Source organism: Tenebrio molitor, chromosome 7 (assembly GCF_963966145.1).
Source record: "Tenebrio molitor chromosome 7, icTenMoli1.1, whole genome shotgun sequence".
Lineage (NCBI taxonomy): Eukaryota > Metazoa > Arthropoda > Insecta > Coleoptera > Tenebrionidae > Tenebrio > Tenebrio molitor.
In genome coordinates, this window is record NC_091052.1 from 12,573,292 (window position 1) to 12,587,574 (window position 14,283).

The 14,283-nt window shown below is 43.5% G+C and overlaps 6 protein-coding genes across 9 annotated transcripts; 2 read left to right on the forward strand and 4 right to left on the reverse strand.

Moving 5' to 3' along the window:
* Positions 1-645: 645 nt before the first annotated feature.
* LOC138136071 (pupal cuticle protein G1A) lies at positions 646-1,631 on the reverse strand. The gene is made up of 2 exons (XM_069055152.1): positions 1,472-1,631; positions 646-1,389 (listed from the first exon to the last, which is right to left on the reverse strand). Exons 1-2 carry the CDS (start codon positions 1,532-1,534, stop codon positions 715-717), a joined length of 738 nt encoding a protein of 245 aa, XP_068911253.1. The 5' UTR covers positions 1,535-1,631; the 3' UTR covers positions 646-714.
* A 545-nt stretch (positions 1,632-2,176) lies between these two features.
* Positions 2,177-3,600, reverse strand: LOC138136066 (transcriptional adapter 1-like). The gene is made up of 3 exons (XM_069055146.1): positions 3,462-3,600; positions 3,349-3,410; positions 2,177-3,291 (listed from the first exon to the last, which is right to left on the reverse strand). The coding sequence occupies exons 2-3, from the start codon at positions 3,350-3,352 to the stop codon at positions 2,450-2,452; spliced, it is 846 nt and encodes a 281-aa protein (XP_068911247.1). The 5' UTR covers positions 3,353-3,410; positions 3,462-3,600; the 3' UTR covers positions 2,177-2,449.
* Positions 3,601-3,604: 4 nt separating this feature from the next.
* On the forward strand, positions 3,605-6,019 carry LOC138136056 (small ribosomal subunit protein mS39). Its single transcript, XM_069055127.1, has 7 exons — positions 3,605-3,744; positions 3,796-4,383; positions 4,446-4,879; positions 4,929-5,148; positions 5,197-5,544; positions 5,595-5,781; positions 5,831-6,019. The coding sequence occupies exons 1-7, from the start codon at positions 3,710-3,712 to the stop codon at positions 5,984-5,986; spliced, it is 1,968 nt and encodes a 655-aa protein (XP_068911228.1). The 5' UTR covers positions 3,605-3,709; the 3' UTR covers positions 5,987-6,019.
* A 47-nt stretch (positions 6,020-6,066) lies between these two features.
* On the forward strand, positions 6,067-14,070 carry Ir93a (Ionotropic receptor 93a). 4 transcript variants are annotated; one of them, XM_069055122.1, is made up of 14 exons: positions 6,156-6,420; positions 6,465-6,617; positions 6,665-6,760; positions 6,807-6,956; positions 7,005-7,390; positions 7,441-7,608; positions 7,654-7,875; positions 7,925-8,323; positions 8,466-8,628; positions 8,774-8,994; positions 9,044-9,221; positions 9,299-9,377; positions 9,427-9,587; positions 9,635-14,070. In XM_069055122.1, exons 1-14 carry the CDS (start codon positions 6,240-6,242, stop codon positions 9,730-9,732), a joined length of 2,655 nt encoding a protein of 884 aa, XP_068911223.1. In that variant the 5' UTR covers positions 6,156-6,239; the 3' UTR covers positions 9,733-14,070. The 4 variants fall into 4 exon arrangements, with proteins under 4 accessions (XP_068911220.1, XP_068911223.1, XP_068911221.1 ...); XM_069055120.1 differs by having other exon boundaries at positions 7,441-7,875; XM_069055121.1 differs by having other exon boundaries at positions 9,427-14,070.
* Positions 9,721-10,437, reverse strand: LOC138136079 (uncharacterized). Its single transcript, XM_069055161.1, has 3 exons — positions 10,295-10,437; positions 10,052-10,242; positions 9,721-9,962 (listed from the first exon to the last, which is right to left on the reverse strand). Exons 1-2 carry the CDS (start codon positions 10,342-10,344, stop codon positions 10,143-10,145), a joined length of 150 nt encoding a protein of 49 aa, XP_068911262.1. The 5' UTR covers positions 10,345-10,437; the 3' UTR covers positions 9,721-9,962; positions 10,052-10,142.
* On the reverse strand, positions 11,924-14,143 carry LOC138136059 (cytosol aminopeptidase-like). Its single transcript, XM_069055137.1, has 4 exons — positions 13,898-14,143; positions 13,736-13,845; positions 13,420-13,683; positions 11,924-13,366 (listed from the first exon to the last, which is right to left on the reverse strand). Exons 1-4 carry the CDS (start codon positions 14,009-14,011, stop codon positions 12,268-12,270), a joined length of 1,587 nt encoding a protein of 528 aa, XP_068911238.1. The 5' UTR covers positions 14,012-14,143; the 3' UTR covers positions 11,924-12,267.
* Positions 14,144-14,283: the final 140 nt, after the last annotated feature.

A 14,283-nucleotide genomic window follows, 5' to 3' on the forward strand; every position in this document is an offset into this window, starting at 1 on the left:
CACACAAACTGGACTGCACGTTTTTAAAAGGTGATATTTTTCAAACTAATTTCTGATCCTGAGTCAAATTAATTGATTAATCTTCTTTTAAAGTTTGTTAATGTTTTAAATTTTTAGTAAAAAGTTGTTATAAATGCTATGTGGTTTACACAAAGTTATGTGGAAGTTTGAAATAGTGGTTTATTTGACGAGTTCTTGTGTAAACTGGGGTTTTTTGGCACGAGTGGGCAAGTTTAAAACGCGAGTGAAACGAGTGTTTTAAACTTGCCCACTCGTGCCAAAAAAGCCCAATTGACACATAAACGAGTTGAATACAACGTTTTTTTGTTCGACGAGCCCCTTAAAGGCTCCAAATCGCTTAAAATCTTTAAAATTAGCTTGACGTTTCGTTTTGACAAGTGGTGACATTTATCAAAATCCGTTCACATAGGAGAAAATTCTCAAATTCTGACAGTGTCGAACAAAAAATATTTTTAAAAAGTAATTAAAAAACAATTTCCTCCCGAATTATGATCTATCTGGCCTACACTACACAAGAATTAAATTAATGTGTTATTTATCTATTAACAAAGTCAGTTTTGACAACATGACGAAAAGTAGGTTTATTTGGGTTTCTCGGTATATAAAATGCAATGAAACGTTAAATACTTTTTCCTTATTTATTCAACAATAAATAATTTACAACTAGATCGACATTAGTGAGTCTTCATTTATTTACCAGGCGTAGGAAGCTCCCAATCCGGTGAAGCTGGTGTGGGAGACGACGGCGGCTGGGGAGTATCCTACGGCGGCGGTCCTAGCGACGACGGGGGCGGCGTAGCTGGAGACAACTGGGGCATGTGCGGCGTAAGCGGTGGAGAGGACTGGGGCATGGGCAGCGTAGCTGGAGACGAGAGGAGCATGGGCAGCATAGCTGGAGACGAGTGGGGCATGGGCAGCATAGCTGGAGACGAGTGGGGCATGGGCGTAGCTGGAGACTACTGGAGCATGGGCAGCGTAGGTGGACACGACGGGGGCGGCGTGAGCGACGGCCACTGGAGCGTGGAGGAGAGCATCGTTGGTGATGCGGGTGTCGAATTTACGGACGCTGGAGAAGGCACTGTCTACGGCTTTGGAGTAATGAGAGACGGCCTGGTTGCCACCGAGGGAACGGACAACACTCTGGTGGGAGGCGCCGACGGCTGGGGCGTGGACGGCGTAGGGGGCGGCATGAGCCACGGCCAGTGGAGCGGCGTGAGCCAAGACGGGGGCGGCCTGGTTGATGTAAGCGGTGCTGACGGCGGGAGCGGCGGAGTAGGCCACAGCGGGGCCGGCGGCGTAAGTGGCCACGGCAGGGGCACCCAAGAGTCCGGCGTTGGCGTAAGCCAAAGCGGCGGCGAAGACGACGAACTGAAATTGAGACGTTTTAAACATTTTCAAAATTTTCTCAAGTTTTCAGGATTATGCAGGGTGGGAGGGGCTGAAGACTCACTTTGAATGCCATTGTGAATTGGTGGTTTTTGGTTTGTCGAAGACTGATACTGTTGACGATCATTCGGCGATTTTTATACAAATTTGTTGCACAATTGAGAGCCCCGGCGTGGTCCACTTTCGCTCTCGGTGAAGGTCGGGGTTAGGGCGGCACCACCTAGTCGCACCATTATTGCAAATCTTATTTTTACATAACTGTATCAACTCGGAGTACTGATTGTGGTACTAATGTTAAACAGCTCACTGCAACACTTTCTTCGTGACCGAAGTGTTGAAGTAATTCGCCAGGTTTCTAAGTTCCCACAAAAATTTTAAGGATTACCACATGAGGAAAAAAGGCTCCGTCATCTCCTATTTAAAAAAACTACTCACGTCGTAACTCAATTCACATCACACTAAACAATAAACTTGTCAAAACGGAGAACTAGATGTCAAATGGATACATAATATTTTTTTAAATGTTTATGTCATCTACCTCCAAAAAATTTGATTGAAATATACATCCCGATTTGTAAAATGCATTAGCAGTATATTCAAGAATCTCGGAAATATTTTAATGGCAAATAATAGATATTCGTAGAGGCAGCTTTCTCTTTTAGGTACGCTAGTACCTTGTTAGTACCTACGCTTTTTTTACTTATGCAACAGATATAGGTTGCAATGGGGCAATGTACCACAATAACGGAGCCATATCTTCAATAAATCATTTTTGCAACAAAGGTGTTTTAATGGTTCAACATTTTGTACAACTAAGACCGGTTCAACGGTTGACATTTCCCTTTTCATTAACAGTTATTGTCACCAGACTACTTGATCAATAGATATATAAGTAGTACCAAAGGTGTGACAGTTAACAGTACCTGGTACAATGCAGATAAAGTAGCAACTACGATTAAAAAATACTGACTGTTGGTTTTGAAATAGTCTTAATTTAAATAACAAAAAATATTTTAACAACAATTATGCTAGTTTACTAAAATTAATCGTCCAACTGGAGACTCAGCTTGAACAAATTGACACTCTGCAGCTCATGCAAACCCAAGATTTGCGGATTCTCTCTGAGCGTCTCGTAGAGCAACTTCACCGTCAATACATTTTCGATTTTCGGTCTTTTGGCGCAAGCATAGGCAAAAGCAGCTTGTTGTTCTGCATTCTCTAGCGACGGTTTACTCCTAGGAATAAAAGTGTCGTCTTTATCCACCACCTCTGTCTTTGACTCTTGCGTCTCGTCGATCACGTTGTGATAATTCCGTATGAATGGGTCCGGAATCGGGAGATTAAACCCGTACTGAAACTTCCCATCCCTGACTTTGTACCCCTTCATTCGCGAAATCATCGCCATCAGAATATTTTTTACGAAAACTTGACACGCGTGTACAATCAACTCCGTGACGCTTTCTTCGGCCCCGTCGAGTCCATTTTCCCAACTCGTCACCGCTATTCTGGTGGCAACAAAACCCGAATCTGGCATGAAGAGTTCACCTGCAGCGCTGCGATTCTCGTATTCCGCGGGGGGGAGCATCGTGGGGCTGGGGGGTTGGATGTAGTCGGAGTATTCGGCGCATTCGAATACGCCTTTGTCGCACGTGTTTCTCGTGTTTTTGACTCTGCTGCTTGTACGTTTCGACAACAGCGCTAGGACGAAATAATTATGGCAGCGGATTTGTTCCTCGTTTACGAGAAGTTTGCGCACTTCGGTGTCGAATTCTTTTCGAGTTATTGGCGATTTGAAGGAGAACCAGCGGCGCAGGATGTCGAAATATTCCTTGCGGAGGTCCTCGCTCAGGCAGGCCTCCAGGTTTTTTCGGGCCTCGTTGAGGTCTAACAAAGTAAATTTTTATTGATTCGTTACATGTTCAGGCATTATATGGAGCTTACCCATCGCGAATCGAGGAATTAATCGAGTTTATAGGATTTGTTTTGGTGGGTTAGAACATAACCTAAAAAGCGCATCCGATCAGTGATCCCCAACAACAACCGATCACCATTACTATTTATCACAGTCCTCACAACTAATTCAATTGTGATTTATTTGCATAATTAATTAGAAAATAAAACTCAAACCCTTTTTCCGATCTAGCGGATTTTTTTCTGTTAATAATAGAAACGTAAAATTGGCTTTGAGACGAACTGTTGAAAAAAGTTTGTGGACCTCTGATCGAAACATAACCTCTTTGATCGATCCACATAACCTCTCTTTTCAACAAATATTTAATGTTCTAGGCCAAAACTAGCCGCAATGATGAATATCTCGAAAGCAGTATTGTGCAGGAGGTAGATTTTGATACTTCTGATTTTTCAACACCTTTTAAATCGTATTTTTAGGTTGTCTCAAATCAGGTTAACTCCGAACATTCTGAGCACCACCGGCTTTTCTACGGACGTCGAGGAAAAAATCGAGATTCCCAGACGAATCCCTCGAGGGCCCACCGATATCTTACGCGCTTTAGAAAGCACAGTGGGTAGAGACCCCACAGCTGCTCATTATAAATACCATGATGACCCTTACCTCATTCCCTTGTCAAATAACGGCAAACGTACTTTTGCCATGGCCCAAGAGGCAGGCCGCAAAGCTGCCCACTGGGTCCGCCGACAACACCCCGATTTGTTCCAACATAAAGAAGCTGACCCTTTGATTGAAGCATTTGCTCCACCAATGGTTTACACTGAAGAGAGTGAAGTCGCGATTGACGACCTACAGACATCGATCAACACGGCACAAGTATCGGACGCCGTTCTCATTTATAGATTGTTGAAAAATAAAAATGTGGAAGTTGCGCCTGAACTAGAACACGGGTTGTTGGAGCTGTTGTGTTACCAGAACAGTTTAGAGGCGCCCTCAGAAGAATTTATAGAGGAACGCTGGTTTAGGCAGTCTGTTAAGGTGAAGGAGAAGGTGCGGAAGACGTGGAAGTAAGTATAGAAAACAAAAAAAACAGTTGAGGAATTGTTACATTTGTGTTGTCGTGTAACAGGGATGGGGATCTAGCAGAGGAAATATTTAACAGTTTTGAAAATAAAACAGCTGAAGCTTACTGCGCCATGATTCAAGGGATGACCAAATACCACCAAGTTGACAGAGCTTATCAACTGTTTGAAGAAACGAAACAAAAAAATATTGTCCTCAACACCAACACGTTCAATTCTTTGATTTACGTTGTCAACGCTGTAAAAGAACATTTTGAGTTGAGGTGGAATCTCGTCGTTGATTTGCTTTCTCAAATGAAAGCCGCCAACTTAAGTCCCAACTTAGGTACACTAAACTCAGTACTGTATGTACTTAGCTACATAGGCAACAGTGGCCTTGCAAAACAGTACACGCTTAAGACCCTATCGGAATTTAAAAATTTAGGAATTGAACCTTCTCTAGCGTCTTGGTATTACGTTTTACTGACTTTTTGTAAAATGCGTAAGTGCGTCGACACCGTTAGAGACGAAATATAAACACGATATTGCAGGTGGACCGACAAGCACAATACTAAACGACATCCTGGACCTGATAGAAAACAAAGAACACAAAATCCGAGACTTGAAGGACGTCAATTTCTTCGTGACTGCCATGGAGATGTGCCGGCACCACTTGAACGATGTCGCCGTCGCCACTCGCGTCGACAACTTGTTGCACCACGGAGACAACTATAATTTGATCGGCGACTCTTACAAGGAATCGGTTTACTAGTACTAGCGCCCAATTGTCTCAGCACACCTCTGACATGATTCTTTCAGCCGCCACCTCTTCTCTCTTCTTTGTGCGAACCTCCCAGCAGAAGAATTCATGAATGACGTTTACTACAAGTACGTCCCCCACATTTACGTCCCCGAAACCGGGATAATGGCAGAAATCTTGACTCAAATCGACGCGAACGGGGCCATCGAGTACGTCCCGAGACTGTGGTCCGACATGATGGTTTTTGATCAGTCGTATCGCGAAAATCTTGTCGAAATTATAATGAACACGATGGTCAACAACGAGCAACTAGTCAACGCGGACTATAACGAAAAGTTTGCGAACATTGCTTGGGACATTTACACGAGAGCTGAGGAACAAGAAGAGAGCAAAATCAACAAGCTCAAGTGAGTGACAGTTTGTCTCTCGGATTGTCAAATCATTTGGGAATTTTTAGCTTGACGGGGGACCAACTTGGCAAGATTTTGATGTTGCTATTGAAGAACAGAGAGTTCGAGAAGGCGTGTACAGTAATGGAGAAGCTCGACAAAAACCAACAAAACATCGCGGGAGTGCCGAAAATCGAAGCGCTTTCGCTGTTTGTGGATCAGTGCATTGAAGAAAAAGCGCCATCTAAAGCTATAGTAAGTAGGACGCGATCAAATCGGATTTTTTAAAATGTTATGTTGGCAGGCCTGCATACAGTACTGTTCGGACTGCGGATTCCCTGAGGCGAAACAACTTGGGGCGAAACTCCACGAGAAACTGAATCTCGACGAGGTTCTTCTTGGCCGGCTGTCAAAAATCGTGGGCGAAGTCTCGTCTGTCAAAACTCAAGATGCTGCATAAACTTTGTACAAAAATATAGATTAAGCGATTGAATTGTGTTGTTTATTCCACTCCATTTAAAAATCAATCAATTCGTAAGTGAACCCTTGACCAGGAAAAGTCAATCAAACTCCTCAAGGATGCGTTCCAGTGAACTAGATAGACTCTTCTGATGAATCTTTAATCGCGACCTTTCTCGCCCCAACCCTCACAGAACTGATTCAGTTCGTACACTGCACACCTGTGGCACATGTAAGATTTATGTCTAATCGGTATGGTATTAGTTTTAATATGGATTCGAGCAGATTGGGTCTTACTAGGTTATATAAGTGCAGGTGTTGTTGACAAATATGATTTTTGTAAGATGTTTTTTGAACTGTTTGTGGGGACCGCACTCGTGTGTGTCGTCAAAAGTGAAAGTTTCCCTTCGCTTCTTACCACCAACGCAACTCTAGGTAAGACAATCGTGTTAATTTTCTAATCTAATTATTGATTCCAGCCGTGATCATTGATAAGGAGTTTTTGGCGAACGAATACGCGAGTATCAAACATGCTATTGAATCATATTTGGTCTACGCTAAAAGAGAAATTATGAAGCATGGAGGTGTCAACGTCCAGTATTACTCCTGGACGAGTATCAGCATCAAAAAGGGTAAAAGTCTTGATGGATAAAATTATTAGTTAAGTAAAGTCTTGCAGATATAACTGCAATTTTAAGCATTACGTCGTGTTCAGACACTTGGAGGTTGTTCAAAACCGCAGAAGACGCTCATTTGTTGCACATGGCGATTTCTGGTAAGAGAAACGTTGTTTGAGAGGTGTTTTCAAGAGAAGTTTTCAGAATCGGATTGTCCGAGGCTACCTCCAGACCAAGCAATCACGGTACCGCTGATCACAAGAGGTGAAGAAATGCCTCAACTCCTGTTGGACCTGCGAACCTCAAAAACGTACAGTTGGAACTCTGCGGTGATTTTGTACGACGACACTCTAAGTAAGTCAGTAAATTGGCTCGAGTGGTATTATTTTGTTTGTCGCGTAGGCAGAGACCAAGTGACTAGAGTTGTGAAAGCGATCACAGCAGACTCGTCGAATTTACACGTAAATACAGCCGCAGTGTCTCTCATCAAATTGGAAACAAGAGTACCGACAAGTACTTTGAGGAAATCGCTGAAAGATGTTTTGTCGTCGATTTCGATTAAAACAGTCGGTGGGAATTTTCTAGCGATCGTGGGCTTCGAAATCGTGGAGTTGATGATGGAGTTTGCGAAGTCTTTAGGTCTTGTCAACACCAGGAATCAGTGGTTGTACGTGATTCCGAATACTAGATCCAGATCTAAAGAGATCAATCGGTTTAAACAACTGCTCACGGAGGGAGACAACGTCGCGTTTCTCTACAACAGCACTGTTAACAGCGCGAGTTGTACTGTGAGTAGTAAATATGGACGGAGTTGTTGAGGGTCGAGTGTCGATTTTAGGGCGGCTTGCAGTGCCACTGCGAAGAGATTCTGTCGGCTTTCACGAGAGCGTTGGACGAGGCCGTCGTCGTCGAGCTGGACACCTCGAGTCAAGTCTCCGACGAGGAGTGGGAGGCGATCAGACCGACGAAACTCGACCGGCGAAATTCGCTTCTTCAGAGCATCAAGGTGAGCGGTGGACCGCCGAAACCCACCCAAAACTCCCACTTTCAGACGTACTTGTGGCAGCAAGGCGAGTGCGGCAACTGCACCTCGTGGTCGATGAAAACCGGAGACACCTGGGGGCGCGAGTACCAACAGAACAATTCCAACACCGCTGACGTGATCGCGGTCGGAAAGTGGCGACCCAGCGACGGTCCGGCCATGACGGACGAGCTGTTCCCCCACGTGGTTCACGGTTTTAGACGAAGAAACTTGCCTCTGGTGTCCTTCCACGTACGCCAGTCGAGTCGCAAGAGTGGAGATGCTAATGACGCTTTTGCAGAATCCTCCGTGGCAGATCATCAAAGCGAACGAGTCGGGGACGGTGTACGAGTACAGCGGTTTGGTCTTCGACGTGATCAAAGAGCTATCAAAAAATTTGAATTTCACTTATACTGTGGATTTGGTCAAAGTGCGCCAAGAGGTGCAAGACAACAGTAGTTTGTCGAAGGGGGCGCTGGGGACCGCCGACATTGTCACAAACTTCATCCCAGAGGCTATCATGGACATGGTGAAAAATAAGAGCGTCGCGATGGCGGCTTGCGCGTTTACAGTCACCGATGAGAGTAAACATTTGATCAATTTCACGGGGCCTGTCAGTACCCAAGCCTACACTTTTCTAGTGTCTCGGCCCCGAGAATTGAGCAGAGCTCTACTCTTCATGTCCCCCTTTACGGGAGATGTAAGTAAAGCGCGACCTCCACGACCTATTTCCTTGAATCGAGACAGGTGAGCGATGCGTGATTTCCACTCGCAAACCTGTCTCCATCAAATTAAAATTTCTAATGTAAATTCCTCGAGACTAAAAACGTCGATCATTTTAGACTTGGCTGTGTCTTTCGGCCGCCATTGTTTCGATGGGACCCATTTTGTACTACATCCACAAACACAGTCCCGTTTACGAGTACAAAGGGATCACCAAAAAGGGTGGTCTCTCGTCGATAGAGAACTGCATATGGTACATGTACGGGGCCCTTCTGCAACAAGGTAACCGTGTCGACTTTTACATTCGATCTGGAAATATCCGGATCCCGCGTTAGAAACCAGTTTAGAAATGAATATGCAAAAATTGTTTTCACGAAAAAATTTCATTCGACTACCGGAGCAGAAAACATTCTATTGCGATTTTCAGGGGGTATGCATCTGCCCCACGCCGACAGCGCCAGGATAATCGTAGGGGCGTGGTGGTTGGTGGTTTTGGTGGTGGCCACCACTTATTGTGGCAACTTGGTGGCGTTCTTGACGTTTCCAAAAATTGACATTCCGATCACCACCATCGACGAGCTTCTGGATCACAGCGATACGGTCACCTGGAGCATGACGAAAAATAGTTTTCTGGAAACTAGTCTCAAAGTACTGTTTGAACTGAGCAAGGGGGACAAATAGACGACTGTCGTTTCAGATGACTCCAGAACCCAAGTTTAGGGAGCTGTACGAGAGGAAAATTGACGTGCCGAGCTACAAAGACATGATAAGGGATATAGAGAACGGCAAACATGTGTTTATAGAATGGAAAATTAAGTTGCAGTTTATTATGAAGAATCAATACTTGGAGTCGGACCGGTGCGACTTGGCTCTAGGTAAACGGGTTCTCGGGAACAAAAAGTTTTTGATGAGTCAAAGTTTCTGGAATTGATTTGTTATTGATTGTTTGCAGGCTTGGATGAAATTTTTAACGAGCAGCTGGCGATGATCGTGTCGCAGGACACTCCCTATTTGGACATCATCAACGATGAGTAAGTGGAATTTCATAATGAGAAGGTTTAAGCTGTGTTGAATATTTAGGATAAAGAGACTTCATCAAGTGGGACTGATTCAGAAGTGGCTCAAAGACTACCTTCCCAAGAAAGACCGCTGTTGGAAAAATAACAGACACGTCATCGAAGTGAACAACCACACCGTGAACATGGACGACATGCAAGGAAGTTTCTTCGTTTTGTTTCTCGGTACAGCGCACGAGAAAATAATATTTTTAGTGATTTGGAACTTTCAGGATTTCTGCTTTCTTTTTTCATCACGATCTCCGAGAAATTGTGGTTCAAGTACGTGACCAAAAGGAAAAAGAAAATCATTCAACCCTTCACTACATAATATTTATTCAACTGAACGAGTTAAACGAGTAACAAAACTAGACTAAGTGCGTATCACAAATAATAAATGATAAAATAGTGCGAGTGGACATTTTGCGTATTCAGCAATGATGTAAGCTGGCGAAATGATCCTTGTTTTTGAAAGTGGGCCCCCAGGCGCCATACTTGTCCTCCTTTTTCTCCTCCTTCTTCCCTTCGTCCTTCTTGTGGACGTTTTCGAAAGACGCCTTCCTGAAACAAGACCAGCGACTGTACAAACCGGATTCTAATCTATTTTTAGCGTTTCTGGTGTCAATTTGAATATCTGAATATCCTCTTACTTGGACTGGCCCCAATTGGTGTCAGTCATTTTACTGGAGATTGGGTCGCAAACAGCGCTCTGAACCATTTTGAGCATGAAATTTTCACAAGCTAGGGAACGTGGTGGATCTGGGTTAGAACCTGAAGTTCTAGACGGTTTCCGGAGTTTCCTCGACGACTTCCTTTACGGGTTCTTAGGTTTTTGTCCAAGCTGGAATTAATCGGGGGTCAGAAATCGAAAGGAACGGGTTCGGGTGTGGTACCTGACGACTTGATGGAACTTAGAAGTCAACACAAATTCAATTATTCTCATTGACACATATGACACTTGAAACAATTAAAAGAAAGACAACTCTTCGAAGATCATCTGGGGAAGTTGCGCGGTGAACTGGCGGCGGAGCGGCTGAAGAGTGTTATATAAAGTGGGAAGAGTGACGTCAGGACTGGTTTCACCTTCGTAGTTATTATAATTCAATTCCAATGAAATGTTAGAGTAATGAATGAATATTCAAAATGGCCACTGACGCCGGTATTGAAAATTATGTAATTAGAGAAAAAAACAAAACTTTTTGCACTCTGCAAATCGACTTGCATTTAAGTTTAGTCAGTAGGTATGGTATTCGTTTTTCGTTCGCAGTTTTTGTACCTTATTTAATTCAAACAAAGCAAAAAATATCTGTTTTCTAGTGAAATTATTTGAAAATTTGGATGCCGAGGCTCGTATTTGTAAATTTTTGATTTTAATAAACAACAGAAAGAATGGAAAAAATAATTAAGTAACTAAGAACATCGGTCGGTTATACCTAACGCCGAAGCGAAGAGATTACCTTGAAAAAGATTACAGGATAGATGGAGTAAACATCACAATAAATAGGTAAATAAATAATCAATATTGGAATATAAAAGTAAATCTAAATCGATCTTCTTCTATTTTGTACGCACCTAAATTAATTTTTAATAAAATTTCACTTGCAAACATTTACATGCATTCAGTATTTTTGGATTTTTCGAAAAAATCAAAATATTTCTTCTCGTTTTTTAAAAATCAGAGCAACGTGACACAACTTACAGTATTTTTACAGATTTCCCAATTCAGAGTTTAGAAATAAGGGGCGCATCGTTTTGAAGCGTAATTTTTGTTGAGGAGTCAAAGTGATGAAAACATTTTCTGAAAAGCGTCTCCTTTTTGGTTCATCAAAAGTTGTTCGGTGTAATAATTCAGATTTATTAGTGATTACTGATTAGCGTTTAACACAAGATGTAGCAGTAGGAAATTCAAACACTTCGTCAACTTGTGCAGTTTGAGACAAACAGACGAAACAAGGAAAAGATGGCGGATCACAGATAGTAAGATGCTGTTTAGATAGGTATCTTTTCTCAGTAAACAAAGTACCTATTTTCATAGAAAATGAAAATTGAAAGTCATGCTTCCAAAAATAAAAATTCATGGGAAATTAAAAATCTGACGTTATCCGGTTACTTATTGCATCAGCTTATTTTGCGAAAGTGACTTATTAATTTATTCATCTCCATCCACAATATGAAATAGTTGAATTAAAGTTGTTAAGTGGTTACTTATTGTCTTACATAATTTGAGACTTGGTACTATTAAATAATTTGATTGAAAATGTCGGTGCCTGTTTTGGAAAAAAATAAATAAATTTTAAACGGATCGAATAAAAGAAATCGCATCGTGCAAGTAAAAAACAATTGTGTCTTTTTCTAACTGCAATCAAAGTTTGTTTTGTGCTTGTTACTGTGGCAACAAGAACTCTGTTGTGATTTTTTTGTAAATGTAGATAGTTCAGGCAGAGATAACGTTATCTCTGGTTAAGAAAACGGAAGGTGATAGTGTGATGTGAACGCAATCGTGGCAAAGAAAAACTCCAATGTCAAAGATTTTATTTTATTGATACAATAATGTACAGTATAGGACAGTTTTTGTGTAAAATAGTACAATAAATTGGTAATATACAACAAATTTCCAAATAAAGTAAAACTTGCAACAAAAATGTAATAGTCCACTTAGGAAATATTCGGAATGTCGTTATTTTTATTTTTTTGAAAAAAAATCATCGAGATTTAAAATAAAAGCCAAAAACCGATTATTGAGCAATTGACCAGATTGCGATTCAAGTCATAACATTCCCCTAAGTATTTATTACAAGTAAATTTAAAGGTCATGCGGGTCAAATCCCATAGCTAAAGTGGATTTATTAACTTTATTACAAAAAAATCAAAGTTCTCGTTGTCCTTCCGAAGGACAGGACAATTGGTAAAGGAGTTGTATGAGAGTTCTGGTCGGACGTCCCGTCATCCGCCCCTTAGTGTAATAAGGCGTGACCTTGTGGTTGCTCCTGAAGCCCACCCCCGTGACGTCGAAATGTATCCAATCGACGCAATTGATGAACTCGTTAAGGAAAGCGGCGCCGAGACAAGACGACCCCTGTCCCAACCCCTTGTTGTTGACATCGTGCGACTTGAACCTGGTCACCTTCTTGGTGAAAAACTTCCAGAGAGGCAAGCGCCACACCCTGTCCCCGGTGATGACCCCCGCCTTCCTCACCTGCGACCACATCGTCTGCGAGTTGGAGAAGACTCCGCTGGCGCTGGAGCCGAGAGCCGAACGTACCCCGGGAGTCAGGCTGGCGACGTCGATCACCAATCGGGGCTTGTAGATGCCTTGGCCGTACACCATGGCGTCGGCCAAGATCAGTCGGCCCTCGTTGTCGGTGTCGGTGATCATGATGCTCTTTCCGTTCATCCCCATGACGATGTCGCCGCACTTCATCGCCATCCCGCTGGGCATGTTCTCGCACAGGGGGATCACCGCCTCGATGTTGAGCGGCAAGCTGAGGGCGGAGGCCGCCCTGATGGCCGCGATGATTGCCGCGGCGCCGCACATGTCCGCCTTATACACGTCCATTCCCTTGCACTGCTTCAGGCAGAGACCACCGCTGTCGAAGGTGATGCCCTTGCCGCAGAACAGAATGGGCTTTTGATCGTTGGGGCCCCCGCAATATGAGATCTCCAAGACGACGGGGGGCTCGCACGAGCCCCTCGCCACCGTCAGGAAAGCGCTGAACTTCTTCTGTTCGATCCAGTCCTTGTCGTGGACCTGGACTTTGATGCCGCAGGGACACAGCTCGTTGACCGTCTCTTGGGCGAAGTGCAGGGGCGTCATCTGGTTGGCGGGGGTGTCGGAGAGGCGGCGGGCCAGGTTTTGCGACTCGGCCTTGAACAGGCCCCGCTGGAAGCTCTCGCCGTCGGGATCGTCGAACAGTTCTAAGGTCGGAGTCTTCTTCTGGTTCTCTCGCATCTTGTTCTCTTGGTACCTGTGCAAAGCTTGCCATGACAAAGTGACGTTTGGGGAAAATTTCAAACTCACCTCCACAGGGCCAGGGCACTTCCTTCTGCTGCTTGCTCGGGGAATCCCATGCCCTCGACCAGGATTCTGTCGACGCCTTGGTGGCGGAGAACTTGTGCCCCGATGCCGGCGGCCACCCTGACGTTTTCCATTCCCTCGTCGATGGCCTCCATCTCGTTGTATCCGGCTTTCTCGGGGCCCAGGCCCACCACGGCGACGGCCCAGAATTCGCGGTCGATGTTGTTGAAGACTCGTGCTTTACCTCGTTTTACGGTTTTTCCGGCTCTGAAACACCACCACGTTAGAATCCACCCCGCACCAACCGACCCCCCCTTACTTTTTCACCATTTCCATCAATTTTCCTCCTACATGGTCATTAAATTTTTGTGCAGCTTTTGTAAATACCAATTCATTGTCTACTTCATATACGCCTAAAATTATTCCCTTCTGCAAGCAAGGGACTCCATTAACTAAACCAGAAACTGGATGACACCTTTACCTTATCGTCCCCTGATGACGCAGATTCTCCTGAACAAAATTTTCTGGATCTAAACACACTGAGTATTCGTGGCCTAATCGAATTTATTTGCCTTATAACTGTTGCAACCGACATTGTTAAATTAAAATATATACATTTTACAAGAATAATTTGGAATGGAAAGACAAATATAATATTATTTTTCTTATTTATTGGTTACGGGCTTTCATTTGAATTTTTGTTTACACGGCACTCTTCGTTTACTATATTTTATACAAATTGTTCCTTTGGTCACTTTCTGCTACGAAAAAATTACAAAAGTCAGTCGAAATTAAACATTTCCCCCATTTACGATACCGCATTCGAACACTTTAAAGTTGTTATTAATGATTCGGCTTAATCCTTCT